This window comes from Halichoerus grypus, chromosome 13 (genome assembly GCF_964656455.1).
Source record: "Halichoerus grypus chromosome 13, mHalGry1.hap1.1, whole genome shotgun sequence".
NCBI classification, from domain to species: domain Eukaryota; kingdom Metazoa; phylum Chordata; class Mammalia; order Carnivora; family Phocidae; genus Halichoerus; species Halichoerus grypus.
In genome coordinates, this window is record NC_135724.1 from 49,357,417 (window position 1) to 49,385,107 (window position 27,691).

The 27,691-nt window shown below is 43.8% G+C and overlaps 1 protein-coding gene across 1 annotated transcript in view; it reads right to left on the minus strand.

The window, feature by feature from the left end:
* Positions 1-2,755: 2,755 nt before the first annotated feature.
* Positions 2,756-27,691, minus strand: part of COLEC12 (collectin subfamily member 12) — a 186,442-nt gene continuing 161,506 nt past the window's right edge. Inside the window, exons 6-10 of the mRNA XM_036082041.2 lie at positions 21,352-21,840; positions 20,210-20,346; positions 18,866-18,975; positions 11,388-11,533; positions 2,756-4,212 (exon numbers count right to left, since the gene is read on the minus strand). Of these exons, the coding sequence (XP_035937934.2) occupies positions 4,193-4,212; positions 11,388-11,533; positions 18,866-18,975; positions 20,210-20,346; positions 21,352-21,840 (902 nt within the window). The 3' untranslated portion in view covers positions 2,756-4,192. The remainder of the gene's footprint in view (positions 4,213-11,387; positions 11,534-18,865; positions 18,976-20,209; positions 20,347-21,351; positions 21,841-27,691) is intronic.

Genomic DNA, 27,691 nt, shown 5'->3' on the forward strand with positions numbered 1-27,691 from the left:
CCAGGTGCCCTAAAGTTCGTTTGCTTAAGCCCGCTTTTCTCTGGACTTTTGCCCAACTGAGCATGCTATGTACTTATTTGAACAAGAATATCTAGGAGGGGAGGAAAAAGGATGAATAGGTGAAGCAAAATCTTTTCAACATCTGCTTTGTGATTTATAAAACAAATATGACACCATGCCATTAAGGGATTCTTCCTCGGAAAATGGAACTATTATACAGAGAAACACCTCAAAAACACTGGAAAGTCTACCTGTACTTGTAAAATTGTTGAGTATAACAGCTAGAAAAGAGATACTTGATCACACTGCCATTTAAGTTTCAAAAGCTCTTCCCAGACTCAGGGCCATACTTTAGGAATAGAATGAATCTGTTTTATCATCTGATTCTTTTCAGTCTATTTTCCATTATGCTGATGGAATAATACGTATAATATACTTACATCCAATATCCTGGATGTATAATAAGCAATTATTAGTAACATGAATTCCTTCATTTCTCCTGCTTGGATTCTCCCACTCTTCAGTGCTTTTGATTTTGTAACTGACTGGCCACATTCACTTTCCTCTCTTCTCAATTCAGTCATTTTTAGGTCTTGCAACTAATCTGTAGATCATCTAACACAGTGAAGGAGTTTGTTTCATCCAGAGCACTTGTGCATAGTGTTTGGCATAGAAAGAGGAATCAGCTCTACTTTCAAGATGCATTTGTTGGGAAAGGAATCAGACAAGAAGTGATACTTGGGCTGAATCTTAAAGAAGGCTCTTTCTAGGTATAAAAGACAAGGAAGGAGTCCAGGTAGAATATGGGGATGAGAAAGAGCCCGGGGCTGAGTGAGTGCAGGTGGCTTGAAAGGCTGTTCTGGTGCATGTGGAGGGAGGGTGGAGTTGCAGCTGGAGGGAAGGCTGGAGGTGTGGGTGGGACCCTGCGATCCTTCGGAAGATGTTAGGCTGGGGATGTGGGGTAGGATGGACTTAGATTTTGAATTAAGATTGAGGAACCTGATCAGATTTGCATTTTTGAAGGCAACTGTGACAGCAATGTGGGCAACAGCAAGTCTTCCAAGTAGCCCCCGTTCCCTTATTTCTAAAGTAGGGAAAGGGGCTCCTGAGTGGCTCAGTCGGTTAAAACTCGGACTCTTGAATTCAGTACAGGTCATGATCTTAGGGTCGTGAGATCGAGCCCCCTGTCGGGCTCCGCGTTCAGCGGGGTGCCTGCTTGAGATTCTCTCTCTCCCTATCCACCTGACCCCACTTGTACGTACTCTCTCTCTCTCAAATAAATAAATAAAATCTTTAAAAAAATGAAGAGGGACAATAGGCTTGCATGAAGATTAGAGGAGATAATGCATGTGAAAATGCCGAACAAATTTAAACTATTATTATTCTTGTGGGACTTCTCTGAGTCACGAATGAGTTAATATGCTTACTTTTTCTTTTCTTTTTTTAAAAGATTTTATTATTTATTTGAGAGAGAGACACAGCAAGAGAGGGAACACAAGCAGGGGGAGTGGGAGAGGGAGAAGCAGGCTTTCCGCGGAGCAGGGAGCCCGATGTGGGGCTCAATCCCAGGACCCTGGGATCATGACCTGAGCTGAAGGCAGACGCTTAACGACTGAGCCACCCAGGCACCCCAATATGCTTACTTTCTCAAGAAGAAACCAGCTTTGTCATCTGAGGCAAAAAAGACATGTTTGGCATTGTTACCTGATTTATATAGCTTCCTACTTCCTTATAAACATCTGGTTTTTAAAACGGGAGTGGCTATTACCATTTGTTGTCTGCTTTAGCTAAAATTTTAACTCCTACAAATTGGAAGGGTGGTGGGCGAGCTGATGAATATTGATAATAGAGGAGGAGAAGAAAGGGTTTTTTCTTCCTGGTTGTGCATTCATCCTTTCAGGAGCCATTTAGGAAGAAAAACATTTCCTTCTTCTTCCAGCATGTAGCAAATCAGGTGCCTGAAGACCTCATCATAGTTCATTAAATCTCTCCTCCCAAAAGAGCATCAGTTGTGAGTAGGTGAACAGAAGGCTGGTGTATAAATAGCTAAATGTACAGAGAAGCACATGAGGCATCTTATAATGTGCGATACTCATCTGATTTTATTCAGGGTGTTATTAAGAAGGACCCTGGTTCCTAAAGAACATTTAGAACATTTTCAGGGCTCAAGTCTGAATCCTGTCTCACTCCTTGGTGATGGTGTGACCCAGGAAATGATGTCCCCTCTTTGAGACCCTCCCCTTTTCTGTCAGTGGGGAGGGTTGCAAAGCCTGCTTCAGAGGGTTGCTAGGAGGAGGACATGAAATTGTCTGACTCAAGCACTCCGCATAGTGCCCGACAATGACAGCACTGTAAGTTGAAGGCTAGGAGAGGAACAACCAGCTGTGGGAGCTAGCATAGTTCCTTCTCATGGGGTGTCAGACACTTAACTTTAAGTTGCTTCTGGGCACGAATATTAATTGACACTTAAACAGGAAAAGGATAAAAAAGAGGATTGGGTTTCGTCTCTGAGAGGTCTTAAGGGACTGGGTCTCGTCTCTGAAAGGTCTTGAGCCTAACTAAGTACTGGAGTCCAGCCTTTGCCTTGTGTCACAGGGCCCAGATGCCGGTGGGTCCTGCCAACCTGACCAGGCCACATGGACAGGGCAGCAGGGCATAAAGGTGCTGAGCAGATGGCCATTTTGGGCTGCAGAGATGGGAGATGGCATGAATGGTGACCAGGGGTAAGACAACATAATCCACACAGCTGCAGGTGTGAAAGTCAAAGTCTGTCTTTATTCTTTTATCATTTTATTTGGGATAGGTAGCAGCACTGCCTGGGGAGATCCCTGGAAGGGGAGGAGAGGGATTCTGTTGGATGGAAATCTTACCTTTGAGCATCAATTATATCTAATGCCTATTTTCAGCACATTTCATGTTAGACTTTTCAATGGCAAGTCAAGGAGTAGAAGGAGGATGGGCTCAGAGGAAAGGTTCTTTGCAATAGTTCAGTGCAGTGGCCAAAAGTTGACTCTTGCATTTCATCATGCATGTGCCTTGGAGTTATGCTTTTTGGAACGTGACTTAAAAAACACAAACTTTCCAGGTAGCATATAGCTTTCCCCGTCTTTCTTGCATCTCTGCCCTTGGTTGATAAGATGCCATACTTACTTACATACAGTCACTAGCAGCCCTGCTACGGGTCTGATACCATGCACATTCATACTGCAGCCACAAAACAAGGCTTTCTAGGTGCTCTGTCTTTTCCAACAGATACCTTTCCGCCACCCCTAACTCCACCAAAATGAAGTAGAAGCACGTCCTGAGTTGACCACTTCCTCTGGGCCTGGCCAGGCACACAGCAAGAATGTTGGCTGGTGATGGGCTCAGTACACAGCCCACAGGACTGAGCGGTGTATATGCTCAGGCTTGACCTACCCTGGCAAAATCTGCAAGGATGTTTGTAGACATTTCAAGTGATTGACTCCTCTGAGGAAATGCTACATTAAAAAAATATATATATACACACATATATTTAATCATTTTTTAAAATCCACAACAAAAAATTCTTTGCCATTGGGTAGAATTAAATCTGACAAGAAACCCTAGGAGTTTTATTAGTACCATTATTGTTTTCTTTGGCTCCATGTATTATATTGGTAAAATGACAAAAAAAAAAAAAAAGAAGAAAAGGAAAAAATTGTAAAAAGGCAAATATTTTGTACAAAAATACAAAGTTTTAAAAAGCTCTTTAAGTATATCTCATATTATTACTAAAAGTTGGCCTATATATCTGTACGTCTGCGTATTTTTCTTACATTTGGGATTTCAGAAATGGAAGGTACTGTTTACACAGTACAGTTTAAGTTCTTCTTAGAGCTCAACAACCAATGATAGCCTTTTTTCTGATTGGAGCAATCCATACTTTGGAAGATGTGATTTGCATAATTGTGCAGTTACTGGCTGAGAAAATTCTATGTGATTCAGTCCATTTGCATACTGAAAATCAATATATCATACTGGGGGAACATTTTAGTTCTGAAGTCCTTGAGTAAAGGAGGATGGTAAAGATAACCAGCTGTCAATTTTTTCAGGAATTGGTTTTCAGTGCTTTTTTTCCAATCTGGAGAGAAGGTGATACAATCAGAAAGAAGTATCCTTTGTCTTTGAGAACCATCCGGAAATTTGCTCACGTTTATTACATCACAGTCCATTATAATGCAGATGATAGTACTAAAAGAGAGGAAAAATAATGGGTGTTAGTTTTTCTTAAAGAATACCATTAATGTACAATTCAGAAAAAGGAACATGTATTTTTATAGGAAAGATTCCAAAATACATCATTCAATTATTTTTTCAAAGAAATGCCTATAAGGTCATATTCAGATTAACTAAAAGGTAAATTTCTTTTTGAAGATGCCTATTCTGGGCTCAACTCAAATCCCAAATGGCCAAACAAGGCAAACAAATGACAAGTCTGGGTCACTTCTCACCCTCTACTGTAATTTTTCTTTTTTAAAAATTGAGGTATAACTGACATACAACATTATATTAGTTTCCAGTGTACAATATGATTTGATATTTGTATACATTGTGAAATGATCACCACAGTAATTTAGTTAACATCTGTGATCACACATAGTTAGAAAAATAATTTTTTTTTCTTATGATAGCTTCTTAAAGTTTTCATTTTAATTCCAGTTAGTTAACATACAGTGTTATATTAGTTTCGGGTGTACAATATAGTGATTCAGCAATTCCTGGTGCTCATCATGACAAGTGCACTCCTTAACCCCCATCTCCTATTTCACCCATTCCCCCAACCTACCTCCTTTCTGGTAATCATCAGTTTGTTCTCTATAGTTAAGAGTCCATTCCTTGGTTTGTCTTTCTCTCTTTCTAGTTGTTAATTTGTTTTGTTTCTTAAATTCCAAATGAGTGTAATCATATGGTATTTGTCTTTCTCTTACTGATTTTGTCTTAGCATAATACTCTCTAGCTCTGGAGATCCATGATATTGCAAATGGCAAGATTTCATTCTTTTTATGACTGAACAGTATTCCATTGTGTACTTATAACATCTTCTTTATCTATTCATGTGTCAGTGGAGGCTTGGGTTGCCTTTTCATTTTTTGGATGGTTTCCTTTGCTGTGTAGGAGTTTTTTCGTCTGATGTAGTCCCATTTGTTTATTTTTGCCTTGGTTGCCTTTGCTTTTGGTGTCAGATTTAAAAAATCATCATCAAGACTGATGCCAAGGAGCTTACTGCCTATGTTTTCTTCTAGGGATTTTATGGTTTCAGGTCTTAAATTAAGTCTTTAATCCACTTTAATTTTTGTGTATGGTGTGCACTTCATTATTTTGCAAATGGCTCTAGTCTGCCTAACACTATTCATTGAAGATACTATTCTTTTGCTGTTATATATTCTTGGCTCCTTTGTCAGTTAATTGACCATATTTGTATGGGCTTATTTTTCTGTTCTGTTCCACTGATCTACATGTCTGTTTTAATGCCAATACCATACTGTTTTCATTACTATGCCTTTGTAATATAGTTTGAAATCACAGAGCAAAATGCTTCTAGCTTTTTTATTCTTTCTCAAGATGGCTTTGGCTCTTTGGGGTCTTTTGTGGTTCCATACAAATTTTAGGATTGTTCTATTTCTGTGAAAAATCCCTATGGAATTTTGATAGGGACAGGACTGAATTGCTTTGGCTAGTATGGACATTTTAACAATATCCTTCCAATCCATGAGCATGGAATATTTTTCCATTTATTTATGTCATCTTCAATTTCTTTCATCAATGTCTTGTAAGTTTTCAGTGTATATGTCTTTCACCTCCTTGGTTAATTTATTCCTAGGTGTTCTCTTTGATGCCATTGTAAGTGGAGATGTTTTCTTAATTTTTCTTAGCATTCATTATTAGTGAATAGAAATGTAACAGATTTTGGTATGCTGGTTTTGTATCCTGCAACTTTACTGAATTCATTTACTAGTTCTAACAGGTGTGTGTGTGTGTGTGTGTGTGTGTGTGTATGTGTGCAGTCCTTAGGATTTTCTCTATATAAATTCATGTCATTTGCAAAGAGTGACACTTTTACTTCTTCCTAATTTGGATGACTTTATTCCCACCTCCCACCCCCCCACCCCAATTTCTCTGGCTAGGACTCCTAATACCACATTGAACAAAAGTGGCAAGCATGGGCACATCCTTGTCTTGTTTCTGGTCTTAGACAAAAAGCTTTCAGCTTTTCACCACTGAGTATGATGTTAGCTATGGGCTTGTCACATACAACTTTTATTATGTTGAGGCCTCTATATCCACTTTGTTGAGAGTTATTATAAATGGAGGTTGAATTTCATCAAATGCTTTTCTACATCTATTGAGATATTATTTTTATCCTTCATTTTGTTAATGTATCCCATTGATTGATATGTGGATATTGAACCATCCCTGCCTCCTTGAAATAAATCCCACTTACTTATGGTGTATAACCCTTTTAATATATTGTTGAATTCAGTTTGCTAATATTTTGTTGAGGATTTTTACATCTATGTTCATCAGGGATGTTGGCCTGTAATTTTCTTGTAGCATACCTGTCTGGTTTTCGTATCAAGATAATGCTGGCTTTGTAAAATGAGTTTAGAAGCATTTTCTCTTCTATTTTTTGGAAAAGTTTGGGAAGGTTAGTATTAATTCTTCTTTGCATGTTTGGTAGAACTCCCCAGTGAAGCCTTCTGGTCCTGGACTTCTGTTTGTTGGGAGGTTTCTGATTACTGATTCGATCTCCTTACTAGTAATCTGTCTGTTCACATATTCTATTTTCTTTGTTATTCAGTCTTGGTAGGTTTATGTTTCTAGAAATTTATCCATTTTTTCTAGCTTGTCAAATTTGCTGTCAATAATTGTTCATAGTAGTCTCCTATGATCTTTGTATTTCTGTGGTATCAGTTGTAATATCTCTACTTTCATTTCTGATTTTACTTAATTGAGTCTGCTTTTTTTCTTGGTGAGTCTAGCTATAGTTTTGTCGATTTTGTTTATCCTTTTAAAGAACAAGCTCTTATTTTCATTGAGCTTTTATATTGTGTTCTTAGTCGGCATTGCATTCCTTTCTGCTCTCCTTTTTGTTATTTCCTACCTTCTACTAACTTTGGACTTCATTTTCTAGTTCCTTGAGATGTAAACTTAGGTTATTTATCTGAGTTTTTCTTGTTTATGGAGGTGGGCATTTATTGCAATGCACTTTGTCTTACAACTGCTTTCACTGCATCCTGTAAGTTTTGGTATGTTGTATTTCCATTTTCATTTGTCTCAAGGAATTTTTTGATCTCTCTTTTGATTTCTTCTTTGATCCATTGGTTGTTTAGTAGCATGTTGTTTAATCTTCACATATTGGTGAATTTTCCAGTTTTCTTCCTGTAATTGATTTCTAGTTTTATATCACTGTGGTCAGAAAAGATGTTTGATAGGATTTCAGTCTCCTTAAATTTACTGAAACTTGTCTTGTGGCCTAATATATGATCTATCCTGGAGAGTGCTTCATGTACAGTTGAGAATATGTATTGTTGATTTTTGATGGAGTGTTTTGTATATATGTCTGTTAAGTCCATCTGGTCTAATAAATTGCTTAAGGCTGATGTTTCCTCATTGATTTTCTGTCTGGATGATCTAGCCATTGATGTAAGTGGGATATAAAGTCCCCTGCTACTGTATTGCTGTCTATTAGGTCTGCTACTATTTGTTTCATATATTTAGGTGCTCCTATATTGGGTTCATAAATATTTACAAATGTTATATCCTCTTGTTGGACTGACTCCTTTATTATTATATAATGCCCTTCTTTGTCTCTTATATAGTCTTTGTTTAAAGTCTATTTTGTCTGATATAAATATAGCTATCCCATCTTTGTTTTGGTTTCTGCTTGCTTGGTATATCTTTTTCCATTCCTTCACTTTCAGTCCGTGTGGATCTTTGTCTAAAGTGAGTCTCTTGTTGGCAGCATACACACGGGTCTTGTTTTCTTATCCATTCAGCTACTCCATGTAGCTGGTTTTGATTGGAGAATTTAATTCATTTAAAGCAACTGTTGGTAGGTGTATACTTACTGTCATTTAAAAAATTGCTTTTTGGTTGTTTTATAGTTCCTCTTTATTCCTTTCTTCTTCTCTTGCTCTCTTCCTTTGTGATTTGATGACTTCCTTTAGTGGTATGCTTAGATTCTTTTATCTTTTGTGTATTAACTGCAGGTTTTGCTTTATTGTTACCATGAAGTTTACATATAACTACTTATATTTATAACTATTTTAACTTGATAACAGCTTAAGTTTACATTCTAAAGCTCTACATTTTGACTCCCACTTCCTACATTTTATGTTTTTGATGTCACATTTCATCTTGTGTATCCTTAATTATTGTAGTTATAGTTATTTTTTATTACTTTTGTCTTTTACCCTTCTACCAGCTTTATAAGTGATTAATCCACCACATTTACTATTTACCCTTACCAGTAAGATTTATACTTTTGTCTGTTTTCTTCTTACTAATTAGCATCTCCCCCCCCCCCCCCCGCCTTTTTTTAGCTTAAAATAGTCCCTTTGACATTTCTTGTAAGGCTGGTTTAGTGGTGATGAACTCCTTTAGCTTTTGATTATCTGGGAAACTCTCTCTCTCCTTCAATTCTGAATGATGAGGCTTATGGGGTTTCCCTTACAAATACTGTTTTCTTTTCTCTTGTTGCTTTTATTTTTTTTCACGTTTTTACTTAAATTCTAGTTAGCTCACATATATGGTAAAATTGGTTTCAAGTGTAGAATTTAGTGATTCATCACTTATATATAACACCCAGTGCTCATCATGAGTGCCCTCCTTAATACCCATTACCCATTTGGCCCATAAATTCTCATTACTTTTTAACTGTTATGTGTCTTGTTGTAGATATCCTTGGGTTCATCTTATTAGAGGCTCTTTATGCTTCTTGGACCTGGATGTCTGTTTCCTTCCTCAGATTAAGGAAGTTTTCAAGTAAGTGTTCTGCCCTTTTCTCTCTTCTTCTGGGATCCCTATAATGTGCATGTTATTATCCTTGATGATGTCACAGAGCTCCCTTTAACCTACTCTTATTTTTGCCGTTCAGGTTGGCCACTTTCCATTACCCTGTCTTCCAGATTGCTATTCTGTTCTTCTACATCCTCTAATCTCCTATTGATTCCCTCTAGTGTATTCTTTGTTACTGAATTCTTTTGGTCCAACTGGTTCTTTTTATATTTTCTATCTCTTTGTTGAAGTTCTGAGTTCATCCACTCTTTTCTCAAGTGCAGAGAGTACCTTTATGACCATTACCTTGAATCCTTTATCAGTCATATTGCTTATGTCCATTCATTTAGCTCTTTTATTGTGACTTTATCTTGTTCTTTTATTTGGGACTTTTCCCTCTGGCTCCTCATTTTGTCAAACTGTGTTTGTTTCTATGTATTAGGTAGGTCAGCTGCATTTCCTGGTCTTGAAAATAGTGGCCTTATATAAAAGAGGTCCTGTGGTGTGCTATCGTGCAATCCCTCTCCCCCTCCCCCCGAACCAGGTGCTCCAGGAGTGTCCCCTGTGTGGGCTGCATGTGCCCCCCTGTTGTGGCTGAGCTGAGTGCCTTCAGCACAGCCAGATACAATGACCCACTTTGCCTGCTGTGGGTGCACTGGGCAGGGTTTTCTCCCTGTGCTATTGAGAGGCCTGTCAGCAGCTGCTATGAATTCACTAATGGGTGGGACCAGCAGTCAGGCTAGCTGCCTGCAATGAGCCTTTCTTCCACAACTGCAGGCCCACCGAAGGGCAGGCTTGTTCCCTGGGCAGCCAGCTAAGAAGCCCAGCTGTAGGAACTGCAGGCACAGTGGTGTGTGGGGTTATGTCCTCACCTCCCCAGGGCAGGAGTCACTTTGGAGTACTGTTGTCCTGGCCAGGGCTGCCTGCCAAGTGTGGCAGGGTAGGAGCTGCTCTGGAAGGATGCTTGCTGAGATGGGTGGGTGGGCTGGTTGTGGGGAGGGAGGTCTGCAGGAGAATGCCAGGGCAGAGCATGGAAGGTAGATGGAGAGTGTTAGCACTGGCTCCCACAAGCCTTGGCTAGCTAGGCTGGGAAAAAGAAGAGAGAGGGTGCCCACCAGCACTGGTGTGGGGTGTAAACTTTTCACTCCTCAGAGAGGAGCTCTGGGTTTTGAGTTCCTTCCTAATTGGGGGCTCACTGTGCCAGGGGGTGGGATTTACGGCAAGACTGTGTCCCAGCCTCTCCTACCCACTTTGATTTTTTTTCCTTGTTTGCCTAATGTGTCGGAGTTGCTTATTCAGGTTTTAAAGGTTTTTTCAGAGCAATTGTTCCATATGTAGCTGTAGACTTGGTGTGTCCGTGGGACATGCCATTTTGAATCGGGAGCTGTAATTTCTTGTTTAGGTATTTGTAGTTGCCCCTGCAACTGATCAGGCTGAGAGTTCCTTATGGGTCTCAAGACCCCTAGCACGTGGGCCAGTGCCTGGAGTCAGTAAATGTCTGTTGGATGGAGGTATGGATAATTTGTGCCCCAGCTACTAGCAACAATAGTTTGAGCAAAATGTAGTTGAGGTTTTTTTGTTTGCTGCCACCATTTTTATAAAGGTTTTATGAGATATAATTCACATATAAAATTCACCCACCTGAAGTATACAATTCAGTGGCTTTCCGTATATTCACAAATTTGTACAATTTAGAAGTATCTAATTTTAGAACATTTCATCACCTCCAGAAGAAATCCATACTTATTAGGATTCACTCCACATTTCCTCCTCCTCCCACCATAAATGTTTAAATCTAGTTCTGATGAAGAAAACAAAGATGTCCCATTCTGAAAAGGGTCATGTGTTAAGTGAAGCTTTAGATTAGGATCTTTTGAAGTAAAAAGTAGATATATCCCAAAGCCTCTTTGGCTTCTAAGCTTTTCAGGGGTATAGACTATCTCCCTCCATTATCTAGCATAGCACCTGGCCCATACTAGATGCTCAATAAATACATGTGGAATTGAATGGTTGGCCACCTAAATTGTCTGTGTATGGAACTCTATAAAAAAGACATAACACTGGTACTGAATTTATTAACTGACAATATTACAAGATAATGACCAAAACAGTTAGTCTAATATTTACTTCCTATACCTTAGGCACATTTATTAACTTACTTATTTAAGCTCTCACGAGGATACTGTTACTATTTCCTATGAAGAGGATACTGTTCCCTGAGGTTAACAACCTCCCCCCCAATAAGGGGCAGAACCAAGACTAGAACCCAATTGCAGAGCCTGCATTCAGAGCCCTTATGCTCCTCACATCTCACGCTTTAACAGGATATAAGCTCTGCAGCCCACCCTTAGATCTCCTCTCCTGCTTACCTGTCTCTCTGTCCTTTTCGCAAATGAAGTTATTGACATCTTCACACTGGAAGTCATTCCACTGTCCAGCATAAATCAGCCCGGCACAGTCTTCTCCTGGCCCGTGGCCATGACCCCAGTTATCTGGCTGTCCAGCTTTCCAATTTCTTTTAATAAAACAGAAATTGAGTGTTATTTGCAAGTCCTGCAAAGTTTTCTTTACCCAAGAGTAGCAGAGAAATGTAAAAAACAAAACTGCAGCATGTCATTTGGCCTGGAATGAAAATGCACTGTTTAAAAAGCTGTTCTTTCTCTGACTGACTTATTATTCAGAATAAAAAGCAGCTGTTTTGCAGAGTACTGTGTAATGCAGCATCTCCCTGCAGGCTTGTTATCTTTGCCACAATGAAATCAACTCACTGAGCTGCTTCATCACAATGCTGAGGGAGTAAATCCTTCTGGCAACACAGTTAGATGAGTAACTTTCCAGTGTTTACTAGAATGCTGACTTCTGGGCATGTGTGTAAATGTTTGTGTGTGAATAGATATGCACTCGGAGGACACGATACACACACATACACACACTTTCTCACTCTCAGTGAGAACCCAGAGGGATCCTTGCACATTTTGACACCTTGCCTGTGACAAGTCAGAGCGTCAGGCAGAGAAAGTGAGGGACTGCTGATACACGTTTACGAGAATTTACAATCACCAGCCCTGGGTTATGGTAGTCTGGCTAAGTTGTAGAGAGTTGATTGCTTTAGAAAGAAATAGTAATTTAATCTTACTGAAAATGACTCCTACATTTCCCTGCCTTTTTTTGGGAGGGAAATTCTCAAAAACAAGTTTTCTTCAGGATGAGTTCACCTGGGGCTTAACTTGGATGCCAGAGCTCAAAACACCACTTTGCCAGTTTGCTATTCTTGATTCTATTTCTATGCAATAAATTAGATGTGCTTCTAGGACTCAGAACGTGAAAGCTGAATTTTCTCTAAGAAGCAGGTTTTTGCATAAAAGCTTGTGGTTACTGCCTGAAAAGACAAGCTTGCCTCGTGTGGAGGGTCTGAAAAAACGTGCAGCAGAAGGCTCTTCCCATAAATGACTCATTACCCTGTCAGCCACAGCGTGTCCCTAGGGTCACCAGTGGATACAGCCCCTATTGTCCTATATTTTTTGACAGGAGTATCAGTACGACCAGAGGGCAGTGGGAAAGGACGTGTGAAATTCACAGTTAAAGGGTGAGGAGGTGAGGTAGAATTGCCTCCCCCACTCTAAATATATGTTGGGATTTTTAAAAAATGAAAAGTGACCTCACTTAAATAAATCTAGTGACAAATAGATAATTTAGATGACATCATCAACTGAAGAGGGTGAAAATGGGATGATACTTAGGAGGGAGCGTTAGAAATATTCATTCACGCATTCACTCAACAGATATCCACAGAGCACCTACTACGTGCCAGGGATGATGGCACATGATGGTAACACAGCAGTGTGGAGAGAAGACGGAATTCCAGCCCTCACGGAACTTAACATAACAGGCAAGAAACAAGTGCATTAAAAATCTCAGACTGCCACGGTGACACCAGAGAGAAATGAGGTTGGAGGGGAAAACAGTTTACTTTCAGGGCTGCCTTTCTGTGTGTATTTCCATCCACCTTGTAGGACGCCTTCGGCAATGTCAACAATGCCTGAGCAGTTGGATACTGCTGATGTAGGTTTGGTTAATTTCTGCCAGCATTGCGAGGGGGTTCGATTCCAATTTTGTTTACAGAATTTGAGATCTGTGATTCCTGAATGTATAATCATGGGACATTTGATAGTCTTTATCTCAGTTTACTGGGAAGTTGTATAAATAGGACTTTGGATAGAAGACCTGCTTAGTATTTTTCCCTTGCATTTTCTTCCATTTAAGTAGAGAAATGGAATTTAGAGACTAGACCAAAAGATAACTGACTGATAAGAAAGGAGATAACCTTTATCACCATTCTCCATTATTTTTCCAAGCCATTGGAATTCTTTGCATGTGGTGATCAAGGTTTTCCTGTGGGACAAGAACTAGGATGCAGTCCTGTGGCTGCGAGTGAGTGACTGAGGGGACACTGGCATGGGTGGGCAGAGGAGGAGCCTGAAGCCAGGCTGCAGGGGGCACTTCGTCTTGCAGCCTAAGTACTCAGTCTCTTTGGAAAAGCCAAAATCACATGTGAGTGATTTGTAGCAAGTACCCTGAGTCTGCATGCTTGCAATGCAACGGAACAGAACATATCAGATAAACAGAGTGTATATATTTTAGAGAAGAATTTCAGCTTAAATCGTGCCTTAACCTCCTTTACAAGAAGGTTCTGGAAAGAAGATGGCTGAAGCCTGGGCCCCAAATCCCTGAATCCCATATTGTAATAGACATATCACAGAAGTGGTTGGATAGCAACACACATACGTACTTGGGCAGCATACTCAATCAGTACACGAGGGACCTGGGAAGCACTTGGATTCACTGCTCCAGTCAGCTGGAAACATACAAGCACATCAGCTCGTGGGTGTGAACCTCCCCACTGAGGATTTTGGTTTCTCCTAATGGCAGCAGAGCACAAACTCTCAATCTTGGGAATCGCCCCTTCCAACCTCACGACTTAGTACTTTCTCATCAACCACAAGATTGACTGAGGCTTCATGGCCAAGCAACTTCTGCTGGTAAAAGCCTGGCCTCAAAACAGGAAAATCTTCGTTGTGAGAAGTGTTACTTTGCTGTAGAATTTTCTCCCGATACCAGGGTCTGTAAAGATTTCTCGCTGGTGGCTGAAGCCAGCGCCACTCTGCTAGAAACACGCAGCATGGACCAGAGTGAGTTCTTAGTAAATTAGATGACTCTGAAGGTTCCCTTCTGGTGGCCATCATTCTATGGCTCTCTAGTCTAAAAAATACAACATGTAATATTATACGGAGTGGTCTGCATGGACAGAGAGGCAACCCAGTGCAGAGATTGGAGTGTTACTCATCACTTGACAGGATACTTCCACCAAATGATGTCCTGTGCAGGCGACTAAGAAGTGGACAAGAGGAACAGAGGAGCTTCAAGTGTGTTTTGGGAAACCCTCTGGAAGATGATCACATTTCTGCTGATCTAAGCTGGGCAACTGCAGGCAGGGTGGACAGGAAAGGCCTCACAAGGCTGCCTTACAGTTGTGCTCTGAGCCGAGCCGGTGGGCAGAATCTACGTCCCACTTGGGACAGACTCCCCCCTCCTCCCGGGCAGCCTCCGTGAACAGGGACGACTCTGCCAAACATACTTGCATCTATTCCATCAGGAGCAGAAGGCTCAGCTGTGATGTGCTCCTGGTTTCACCAATCCTCTCTTTCATTTGTCTGTTTTCTATGTCATTGCTTTCAGGTCATTATTATTTCCTTCCTTCTACTTGTTTTGGGATTAATTTGCTCCTCTTCTACCCATACAAGGTGGAAGCTGAGATCGTGGATTTTCAACTTAAAAACTTCTTTTTTCCCCAAACATAAGCACTTTAAAGGAGTCTAAACACTGTTTTAGCTGCATCCCACAAATTTTGATATGTTGTGTTTTCCTTTTCTTTGAAACATTTGCAGATTTCCTTTCTGATGTCTTCTTTGATCCATGGATTATTTAGATGTGTATCCTTTAATTTCCACATATTTGGCAATTTTGCAGGTATCTTTTTGTTATTGATTTCTTTTTTTTTTTAATGTTTTATTTATTTATTCATGAGAGTCAGAGAGAGAGAGAGGCAGAGGCAGAGGGAGAAGCAGGCTCCCCGCTGAGCAGGGAGCCCGATGCGGGACTCGATCCCAGGACCCTGGGATCATGACCTGAGCCGAAGGCAGACGCTTAACGATTGAGCCACCCAGGCGCCCCTTGTTATTGATTTCTAATTTAATTTTGTTTTGGTCAAAGAACTATATATGGTATACTCTATATAATTTCAGTTCTTTTTAAATTCACTGAGACTTGTTTGATGGCCCAGCATATTGTTTATCTTGGTGAATGTACTGAATGTACTTGAAAAGAGTGTACTCATAGCCGTTGAGTGAAACAGTCCATAAACATCAATTAAGTCAAGTTAGTTGATAGTGTTTACCATATCCCTACTGTTTTTGCTACTTGTTTTGTCAACTACTGTGAGGAGAATGTTGAGCTCTCCCTGAAGCCCTGCCTCTCTGCCGTGTCCACATCTTAGGGTTGGTATGTCTGTCTTCCTGATTGTGACATGGTCTTGGAAATCAGACTTTTTTTTTTTTTTTCTTTTTACATGAGTAGGAGAACAACATGTCTCACGCATATTGCTGCCCCTACGCTCTAGAAAAGATCCTCTGGGCCAGCACAGATGCTGGCTCACAGTGGACCCTCCAGGATAATTCAGTGAGTGTGGACACAGGACTGTGGGCTACTGGATCCCAATCTCCAGTCCAGGGTCTGATGCTGGCCAGGAAAGAAGTTTTCACAGATCTGTGGTGAAATGAGAAAAAATAAAGACAACTGTGTGTGTGTGCGAGTGTGCGCGAGGGCGGGTGTGTTAGAGGAGAAGGGTAAAAGGACAGCTGGGAGACTCGACTGATGCTTCTACAGCCTGGACCAGGCACAAGGAAGTGCCAGAAGCACAGAGGAGGAGGGTGAAGGTGAGTGGGCAGACAGAGAAGTCTTTGGGGAGACAGACTGGTGAGAGACCCCTAAGAGCCTGCAGCCCAGACCCCATCCCCAGGCCATGGTGGAGAATCTTCTTCTTCTTCACAACCCTGGTGTGGGATCTGAGTGAGATACTGTGTGTGGCATCTCAGTCAGGACATGGTAAAATACCTCAGTGCCAGGGAGTGTGATTCTGCAGTGACTGACTGGTGGGAAGACAGAAATCAAGACTTTCATGACCTGGCCTAACATGTGTTTATTCCATCCTCTGCACTTCCCATGGGCCACACACTGTCCTAAACGCTTTATATACATAATCCCATTCTGTTTTCACCACACTGACGTGGGCCCTTCTGTAAGACTTGTTGCTAGACGAGGACATGAGATCTCGCGTGCTTGAGTAGCTGGCAGCTACGAAGGCCACGGCCAAGCCTGGAACCCAGACCTCACTGCACTGGCTCCTTCTCTAGTTTGAGCAGTGTTTATTATTCTGTGTCAAGTTAAATTAGCCTTTCGTCCTTGAGACCTCATAATACGTCTGCCTAATTTATTCTTGCCTTTAAAACTTGATCCTGGGGACTTGTCAAGTGTATGTGTTCCTTTGGGTGGGCAACGAGAGGCACAGTGGTGCTGTGGTTAGGGTGCAGAAGCCGAGGCTCCTGTGTGGCTCCAGGGTGGCCGTGGCTGGGGACGGAGTTCCCGGGAAGGGGTCTGGTGAGCTTCTCCGGTCCCAGGTGCTGACACGGGTGCTCTCCTCCCAAGTCACCCAGCTCTTGCTAGAGCCCAGGGAAGAGGAGCAAAGTGCCGCTTTGGGGCAGCTGGTGAAGACTGCAGCGTGCCAGCTCAATCCCTCCTATATGGGCCAGTCCACTTTCTTCTTGGAGGAAGGCTTCCGGCTGAATTTCTTAGTGAGTCTACCCTAGAACTTTTTTGCACTTAGGGCTGTGAGGAAAGTGGAGGCTCGCCTACCCTCAACTGCCTTAAAAAAAAAAAAAAAAAAAAAGATCCTGGCAATCTTGTCTAAGACAAGCTTTATCTTTGTCCTTTAGTAACTTCTGCCTTCCATCTCTACTGCCGACCCTCCCAACTGTTTTAAGTCTCCTGAGGAATATCTCTGCCATGCTGGGTGCTCTCCTCGGGCTGTCAGCCAACCCCCTGAGTGCCAGGGTGTAGTAGAGCTTCCTCTCCCCACAGACAGGTGCAGAGGGAGCAGACAGGACATCTGTTGGCCCAGCAGGCAGATGGCCATTGGCCCTGGGGGCACCGTGAGTCTCAGCTTCGGAGCAGACCTAAAACCTGCCAATGTTCCATCTTGCTGTTTGGCCATTGTTTTGTAAAGAAATGGCCTTATTCTGGTTTCTGCCTATACCCTCTAATCTTGCTTGTCATGTGGAAGATCTGTCTACCTGTGCCCAGGCACACGCACACAGAAACATTTTTTTTTAAGATTTATTTATTTTTTACAGGTGCCTGCGTGGCTCAGTCAGTTAAGCGTCTGCCTTCAGCTCAGCTCATGGTCCCAGGGTCTACGGATGGAGCCCTGCGGCGGGCTCCCCGCTCAGCGAGGAGTCTGCTTCTCCCTCTCTCCCTACTCCCCTATGCTTTCTCTCTCTCAAAGAAATTAAAAAAAAAAAATAATTTTTTAGAGAGAGCGTGCACGAGTTGGGGGGGGGGGGGTGGGCAGAGGGAGAAAGAGAATCTCAAGAATCTCTCCGCTGAGTGCAGAGCCTGACTTGGGGCTTGATCTCACCACCCTGAGATCATGACCTGAGCTGAAATCTCAAGAGTTGGATGCTTAACTGACCGAGCCAACCAGGTGCCCCCACAGAAACATTTTAAAAACTCTCACGGGCTTCTCCACCACCTCTGGCCCTTGCTTCCCCTCCTTGACTGCTACCGGCCCTGCCTCAATACCCCCGACACTGTCTTAGCCCTGAAACCCCTCACTGTCTCCTCCCCGGGCGCCATGATCATGGCTGTCTCCATACCGTGACAGCCTCATGCCTGCTTGAGCCTCTGCAGGGTCTGCCTTCTCTTCTCCAGCAAAGGAAAGGCTGGTTATTCAGAGGTGAGTTTTCATAAATTCTGCTCCATGTGGTGCAGTTTGTTGCATATTTTCACATTCATTAGAGGCAAAGTAGGAGTTGGAAGAAGTGAAATTCAAATTGGTACAATTCAGCCCATCTTCTGACCCTGGGGTAGTATTAAGGAAGGAGTTGACAAGACAGCCCCAGGGGTTGAATGAGGGGCCCAGAAGTCTCCATGAGCCTGGGAGCCTGAGCAGGTATTGAAAAGGGTTTCCATTCTTTGTTGCTGCCTTTATAGAACTCAGGTCACACCAGACTTACAAGGACTTTTCAAACACTTAGGGGATGATGATATCCCCCCCACACCACACCTTTGTTCCTGGTGCACCTGTTATTAACTTGTAGTTCCTAATCACACCCTGGCCAGAAGCCTAGCTGGGGTCAGGGCCACTGAGGTGTTATCTTGAAGGGAGCTCCTGGCTCTTGAACAGGGGCGAGCTCTCATCGTGCCTGAAGTAGTCTTATCCTTCACAGCAGCATTTAAAGAGAACACCTCACCTCAAGTACCATACTGTCAGATGTTATGAGTCTCTGATTTTTTTTTCCATAGAAATGAAAAAAATTCACACCATGAAAAGAAAAAAAAAAAAACAACCCTAGTTTATAGCATATTGATTCTCAACCACACATGGAAATACACAACTAGTAGCAGAAACCTCAATGTGAGGGGTATCTAGGACACAGGGTGGTTAAAGAAGAGATTGCAAGGGGTCAGGCAAGGGGTGAAAAACAGAACAGCCTGGAAGGTTCTGAACACTCACTTATACTCTGGAGACGTCCCGTCCAGCCACTTCCATTCATTTTCATGCTCTGCGTCTGTGAGGCCGATCCAGTGGCTATCTCTCCCTACCATTTGCTTCTTTATCCATTGCTGAAAGATAAATCCGTGACAGTGTGGTATTACCTGGGGGGGGGGAACAGATATCTAGAGGAATTCCCCCTTCCCCTGAAACATATGGGGGGAAAGAAAGGACATTTAAAAGAGAATGTGTGTTAGAGTATGTACATGCTTCTGCTCTTTTTTTTACTGCACCTGTTTTGTTTTGCAGTGTTTTGGGGCTTCGACACGTTTTCCTTCTATAAGTTTGTAAGTGATATTTAAGGGATGCTCTTCCTCTTCTAGACCACCCAGACAACTTAATGAATTCCACCAGGCTCCATCCCTTTCTGTCACCCGTCGCCCCCGTGTTCTGGTAATACTGACAGCCCGGGCATCATCGAGCTCGTCCTCTGGCCAGCTCCCATGTCCAACGTGCCACAAGCAACCTGTCTGTAAGCCTTCAGCAACTACGGCAGTTAAGTGGCTGAGCTGAGACTGGACCCAAGTCTACCGATTCTAAAGCCCGGGCACCTGCACCTGGCCATCCCCAGTCAGTTACTGCAGGAAACCTCTGTTTCCAAGGCCGCATCTGCTGAAGATACTTAGGGAAAAGGAAGGAGGTTTCTGGAACCGTGTGGCACCAAAGAGCACTAGCATTATTGCTAGAGGGACCTCCGTTTCAGTCTCAGCTCTGCATTTACTTGTCATCCTATGAATAAAGCCATGAAACCTTGTGGGGCCTCAGTTTTCTTATCTGTAAATGGGGGATAATAATACCCATGGGTTCTGGGGTTGCTGTGAGGGGTAAAGGAGAAAGAAGTGCCTCATACAGTGCCTGGCCCATAGGAGGGGCCTAGGGAGTGGTCACCAGTGTGATCATGTGTGAGCTCTGCCCCGTGGTCTTCTCCACTGCTGAGGCCACCCATCTGGTCCCTAGCACCCACCCCTACAGTGCTCATGCCCCTTGGCTTCTCTCTCCACATGTGTTTGGTGCCAGCCAGCAGACTTCTCTTCCACATTACAGCTCTTTCAACAGCCACCGGGAGGAGCCACCCATCTCCAGGCTTAATAAAGTAGTATCTTCCAGCTGGAAGCAAGAGGACATAATTCCCGTGCCATGAATGCTTCTTGTCACTGAATAAGGCCCAAATCTCCATAATGCGGCCTTCTGTGTTTATGTGACTTATGGATTTTTGATATCTTTGAATCTCCAGTTAAGCATGCAATTTCCAGATGTAAACGATCCTTAAATTATAGTTTTTCTCCAAGCATGCTGCAAACATACCTGTTCCTCTCTTGTGTTTATGAAAACGAGATGTGAAGACTTGTCTTCACAGAAGAGTTTCGCATCCTCAAAAATTTCTTTCTCAACCGAAAAATAGTAGCATTTATCCGTGAAGTTCTTCCAATGAGGTGGGCAGCCTAGGAATGCAAACGTTTAAAATATTAATTAAGAAAACGAACACACACACAAAGCACTACGCCTTTCTTCAGTTATGTTTACGAGGCCATGGCTTTGGCCTTGCTTCTCTCCAAGGCCAGGAGCAGTTCCTGCGTCCGTGTGTGAGCCCACAAGTGGCTGAGACAGCCACGCTGGGAGTAAAGACTAGTGGGGGGGGGGGGCGACAGGCTGCAGAGCACACAGTAGTTAAAACTACAGAGCCTGGAAAATTATTGACGCTGGGTCTTAGTTCCTCTGCATCTGGATTAGTCTTTACAATGACAGAAATAACAGGAACAACAACAAAAGGCTGAGCAGACACAGATGTACCACATCAGTCTGGAGTCATATGGAACCTATCCATAAATAGATGGGAGAACCCAGAACCCAAACTGGGCTTGTGGAAAAATGAAGATGACGAGAGTCGTGCTTAAGGAAATCGAGTGGAACTGGGTGTGATTCAAAGGAGAGAAAAAACAGGCTTGGTTGCTAACCAGACATTGAGGGTTTTGCCAAATTATCAAAATTTAGGAATCGAATTTCATAATTATAAAAAAGCCAGAAGCACCAGAACACCCTCTCAAAACTATGCAATCTGGGCTTTAGTAACAGAAAGTTCCATCTACACGGTTACTGAGGGCGTCTGTCCCCAAGGTGAAGGGCATAAAATGAGAACAAGATTGGCTGGGGGCAGCCGGCCTCAGACTTGCATGAAGGAAATGTCTGGGGATGCATTTGTCCCCGAGAGCCTGACTCTGCTACATAAACGCGTGTGAGGGATGGTGCTGAGAGAGAAACACATGTGCTGAGGGACGCCGCCTGGCTCAGAGGCCTGTGAGAGCATCAGGGGCCATGTGCCTGCCCACACGGTGCCTTCAAAGCCAAGTAAAGCGGGGTGTGGGGGCACATGGGGCTGCATGCTGCAGGCCGGCCACAAGTGCACACGGCGCCCCTGACCCCGGGTGTGAGGGAAGTCTCAGACTTACCATTGGCCTCGGGTGCGGAGGTTGGCTCGTTCTGCAGGGCTAGGGGCATCGCTGCCCCTGATGGGCCTGGGGGGCCGGGGGGGCCCTTTGGGCCTGGCATGCCTGGCACCCCAGGCAAGCCTGGCAGCCCCCGTGGTCCAGGCACCCCTGGCTCTCCCACGGTGCCCTGCAGTCCCTGGAAGCCAGGAGGGCCCTGAGGGCCAGGGAGTCCGTCCTTGCCTGGTGGGCCGGGGGGGCCTGGGTCCCCACTGGGGCCCTGAGGGCCGGGCTTCCCGGGGGATCCACGGGAGCCCTTGGGGCCCTGCAAGCCTTTGGAGCCTTTGCCGCCACGCTCTCCAGGGGGGCCAATGGGCCCAATTGGGCCCCTCTCACCGGCGGGGCCAGGTGGACCAGGCTCCCCCTTCTCTCCTTTCTGTCCTTTGTTGCCAGTGGGACCAGGGGGTCCCTGTTGTCCTCTGTCACCTTTTGGACCCCTGGGTCCAGGAGGACCTAAAATATAAAAAAATATAAATGGCATGAACATGAGATCCATAGTGAGTGGTAGTGAAGAATTTATCTTCTTATAAACTCTCCAACTAAAAAAATCTAGACGTCCAAAATATATACATTAAGGAGCGCTGCCTGTTTCACCATACTATTTTGAGGGTATTTTTTTTTTTAAAACAAAAGGTTTCTTCACTAAGCTCACCCTTTCCGCTCCAAGCATTTAGAATATATCTTAATGGCACGCAGCCCTCTGGTATCTCGACGGATGTTTTCAGGGGAGGGACGTCTTCACACAGTGACTCACACCATGAACTTGGGCTCCCTTAGTTGTCTGGGACTGTTCTGTCACCAGCAGAAAAACCGTGTAGGCTGGGATGGCGGATTCTCTCCTACTGGTTTCCTTTTCTTTTCATGAGTTTAACAAATTTTTATTAACAACCTGTTATATGCCGAGCACTGCGCAAGGTGCTGGGGGATAAAAAGTTGAATGAAAAAGGCCATCAAATGTTGAGAGGCGCCTTCCTGCTAATTCCCTCACCACACCAAGGCCAGTCTCTTCTCTGTCACATCACCCCCGGCCCTCCTGTCTCCTCCACCGACCATGCTGTGGGGATGCAGCTGTCCTTGGGGCTGGGCCTCCCTCACCTGTGGACCAGCTCAGAGGGTCTTGGTGGGAAAGGGCTTGACGGGCTGGGTTAAGAAGAGTGTCCTCTTCCCCAGTTTGTTAGTCTAATAATGCAAACAGGGAAGGTGGGCTAGAGAAAAAAAACAGGTGACCATCGAACTGGGCAGGCGAGAAAAAAAGGACACCATTTTATTGCCAAAGGAAGAAGGCAAATATCTGTTCATCCCTTATCATCCTAGAGAAGCTCACATAACCTGGGGTTGTTTTTTTCTGTAAGTTCTCAGGGGCAAAAGGGAACTGCACGCAAACATACCACAACCAGGATTTGTAGAGTGAATGAGTTTTCGAGGTACTTTCACATACGTTATGTCACCTGACCTTCATCTATGACATTTTATTCCCAGAGCACATTCGAGGACATGTAGAGCCAGAGAGGCCAAGCTTCTTACTCAACACCAGCTCCTCAAGACAGATACACCCAGGAGGATGAAATGTGGACAGTCACAGTCTAGTGGTGGAGCTCGGACAGGAATTCTGGTCTTCTTACGTTGAAATGACTGTACCTAGGAGGACACTGTTTTCAAATACTCTATTCTCCAGAATTTCTGAGTTTCTGAAATCTCACTGTTCTACAGGAGTAAGTGTAAGAGATCCATACTCATTCTTTCCATAGAAGTGGAAAGCCTTTCAGGCTGGGTGGGCAGAAGTGCTAGGGAGATGAAAGGTAGGTGGGCCTCCCACCTTGTGTTTTTTTTGATCCCCTTGCCCCACTCCTCCCGCACCAGCTAGTCAGGACAGAACAGTGAAGTAGGTCTTCCTGCCTCAGTAGGGGGATCTCTCTGCCCCACTCTCCTTTCTAGGCCTTGATGGGTGTCCACTGTACGTTCACACTATCCATGGCCCCAATGAGCCCACCCATCTCTGTTCTCTCTTAGCGAAAACCTCAGCTCTGGACTCAGCTTTCCTTATGTAAGGCTACCCATGATATCGCCCTTGGATTTATCTAAGGCAGACCTTCTACTGAGCTATAAGAGAGTTTATGCTAATGGTTAGGACTAGTTTCAACATGTCCTTTTCTAGGGTTATCTGCTCCATAAGTGAGAGACTTGAGAAGACTTTGCAATGAAGAATTTTCTCTCTGAACCCAACTCACTGACTTCTGCCCCCCAGCTCCTGTTGGCTCTTCTCTATCATCAGCTCTCCTGGTCCCTATGTCCATCTCATAGTCCGATAGTCCACTTTTTCTGGGTTGTCCTGCCAGCATCTGCAACCTGGCGTGTCTCAAACTGACCTTATCCTCGCTTTATTGATATGCCCTTCACCACATCATCACAACCATCTCTTCCTTCCGTCACTCATCATGACCCAGTGTAGGGGTTAACTTCTTAACTGCTCTTCCTACCTTTGATTCCTCTCCATTCACCCCCTCTGCATCTTTCCTACATTTGTCTTCCTTACCCATAACTCTGATCTCTACTTGCTCTAGAATATTCAGCCCCCACTACTTGGTCATCTGGTATTAAATCAAGACTTTCATGACCTGGCCTAACATGTGTTTATTCCATCCTCTGCACTTCTGCATCTCTTCTCTTAGACTTTCCTCTGCCCATATCCATCTGGAAAATTCCGGTCCACCTACCATGTAATTCTCCCAGGTGGAAGTTTTTCCTCTTTCTCTCATCTTTCAGTACTTGTTTGTTCTTTGAGGGCACTTTCCCAACTCGCAGCTAGCAGCGTCTGGTTACATAGTCATGATTCAGAGACAGTGTTTATCAAATCAATGTGTGTTGCAGATCCAAAGACCTAGAGCACTGATGCCAACATTTTAGGCCCCAGGAGAGACCAGAAGGGAGAGATTTCTGGGGAACAGTGGCCTGATTCTTATCCCTCATCTCATTCTTTTTTTTTTTTTTTTTAAAGATTTTATTTATTTATTTGAGAGAGAGAATGAGAGAGCGAGAGAGAGCACATGAGAGGGGGGAGGGTCAGAGGGAGAAGCAGACTCCCTGCTGAGCAGGGAGCCCGATGCGGGACTCGATCCGGAGACTCCAGGATCATGACCTGAGCCGAAGGCAGTCGCTTAACCAACTGAGCCACCCAGGCGCCCCCTCATCTCATTCTAAGAAGTACAGCTCCACTCAATTTACGTTATCAGGATGACCCTGGCTATGGAATATGATCCTGGGGAGACTGGTCTTTCTCAACTCTACTCCCATTTAAGAATTGACCCAGTGGTCTCTGCATCTGCAATCTGAGGATTGGTTTTTTTGTTTTTTTTTCTTTTTAAACCAAGGAGGCTCATTAAGTGTATTAGTAAAGATAGGGAAGGTGGATTTTCACTGCCAAATCTATCTCCTGTAAAAAAGTATCTTAGTTCATTTGTGTAGTTGAGAAACAGTGTCCTGGAGATTAACAGTGGGAAGGTGGCATATGCATTCCTCCATAATGGAGGTATCATTATGGAAGGTTCTAGTGGAACAATACTGACAACAGGCCAAAACAACCACAACAAATACAATAATAGCAAAAATAAAAGTAGCTTTTTTTCTCACCTATTTCTGTTTTATGTTCTACGTTTAGCCTTATGAAATCCACAAAATTAAGAAGGTCTGTTGGGAAATTCAAGTGCTTTAGGGATTCTTTGTCCTTATTCTCTTTATGGGTTTTGCCAACAATCAGTGTTTCTCATTTGCTCACAACTGGGTTTGGTACTATACTTGCAGGTGATGGGAAAGGAGTTTACCTGCGCCCATGGAATAGAGACTGTTCAGGGGTTTGTCTTCCTGATGTGACAGACCGATGTGATAGGGAGTTCTGTTTCTCCCAGAACACCTTCCTCTGGTTTCTGACAGAACTCCAAAGACACACTCTTTTCCTCTCCTGATATGAATCCAAGACCTCCCTTACCTAGGATGACAGCTTTTCATTAATCTTATTTCTTTCTGGGGCTGGGTAGTTGATGGTATTCAGCTATTTCCCTCTGAACTGCTTCTCAAATGTCCCCACTCACTCCACACAAACGTTGTGGCTTATTTTAAGAATGGCACCAAACATGGATTCCACAGTCAGTGCAAAATATCAGCAGATGCTAACTTCCAGATCTTGGGGAGGAAAGGAAAAGACGTCAAAAGAAGATAGACTTTTTGCCTTTGATAAAGGTTGAAAATCTTACTTGTGATGCATTTCCCAGCTGGATGAGCATAAAAACTGAATTTTTTTACACAAAGCATTACATTGACCACAAATAAGTTATCTGACTCTTAATAAGTTTGAATACTCATGACTGTGGATAAACTCCCAGCAAGCAGTGTTACTGATTTCTTCATCCACAGCTGTCCCGGCCTTGGGAAAACCGTCACGGTGCTAGACCAGGAAGCTGGCCTTCCAATGTTGGGCTAAATAAAAATGTACTCTATGGGTCGCCACCCCTAGTGCCTTAAAACCAAAACACTGAGATAAATAACACGAGAGTATTTATAAGCGTGTGTAGTAACAACTTGTCCTCCGAGCTGAGAATATGCTGATGCTACCACGTGGAGGCACGTGGGACGCCTGCTCAGAAGCAAATTTGAGAGTTGCTTTCAAGGCCAAGCGAGTGGCCCCCTCGCTCCAGATTCTGAAACGCCAGGATACCCACCACGGCGCTGGTAAAGCCATCACAAGCTCCCGAAACATCTGACTGTGATGTAGACCAGGCCTGGGAGCAGCCCGGGTTTCACTGCCAGCAAAGCCTCCTCCCCGTGTTCCCCACCCTCCAGAGTGGGGAAACTTAAACACCTGAATCCTCCAAACAAGCAGTTTAAAGAGGACAGATGATTTTACATCACTGTGCTGTTTCTGCTTTGGACACCAGACTGCGGGCCTTGGGGAGGGCCCAGCCCTGTGTCCTACCCCTGAGATAAAGTTTCCAATTTGTTTGCCAACAAGACGGAAAGTAGAGAAACCACTTGAATTCTTACTGCCATCCAAAATTTTGGAGACTTGCTTTTAGAACCTCTAGTGGTAAGGATGGAAGACAGAGAAAACTAGTAATATAATCAGAGACCTTTTTGCTTCTCATTTAAAAATCTACTAAATTAATCAAACATTTACCAAAATACCTACGTTATGAAAGAGTCCATTCTGTTTCACTGAGGTACTTTCAAAGCACTTGTTTCACTGAGAAAATTTAAAAGATATTATTTGGCAATCATTCTGAGAAATAATTTAATTCTTAACCTCATGTTTAAGACAGCCTTCTGGAATGCCATGGAGGCTCCTTCTCCACAAATATACCCTTGTCCACAGGGTATATTTAAACCACCATTTCTCACCAACTGGCCACAGTCTGCTTCTGTGCCTTCCAGTGGCCGCTCTGATGGGTCCTCAACAGGCAGTCTTGTTTGAGGAAGCGTGGCAAGAGTGGGTGGGGTGGGCACTGAGAGAAACTGAGGCCTCCTGCCTGACGCTTTCCACCTTCCTATGTGTCTGTCAAGATCCAGCTCAAATGTCAATCTCTTACTGAAACCTCTACCGATTGCTCTCCTGAAAATAAACTCTCCCACATTTCAACCTCCCAAACATGCCATCTGTTCTATGTCATCATGTCACACAGCAGCAGGGTGTCATGTGGAAGCGTGGGTTTGGGAACTAGAAAGATCCAAGGTTAGCACTGACATTTACTAGCTCCTTGACCTGGGATAAGTTCCTTAGGCTCTCTGTGCCACGGTTCCCAGCCCTGCAGATGGGGACTGCTGGTAATTCCCGCCCTAGAGAGCTGTAACGAAAGCAGACAAGTGAACCGAGTGCTCAGCAGCACGCCTGGCACTCTGCAGACACGGACGGAAAAGGGAGTTGAAGCTAGCTGTCGGCAGCCCCCGAGTCTCATTCCTCTCCAGGGCTGGGCCCCCGGCCACCGGCAGTAAGGACTTTGAGACCCAAATCGATGTTGACCCCCTCCCTACGATTTCATTCCTTGGGCACACGCAGCTGTTGTTTTCCACTCGATGTAGTGGCTGAGGCTGCAGCAGGGGGGACATCTTGAGGAGGCTCTGAACTTACACGTGGGTGGGCATATTAGCCAACCACCCGCTAGGCACTGCACCAAGGGCTTTATTTACATTAGCCCATTAAGTTCTCATCACTCTAAAAGGTAGACGCAGATGAGGATGAGGAACTTGGTGTCTGTGTCTGGGTCTGTCCCATTCCCGAGCTCTTGTTCTCACCCCCTAAATCTGATGCCTCTCTCAG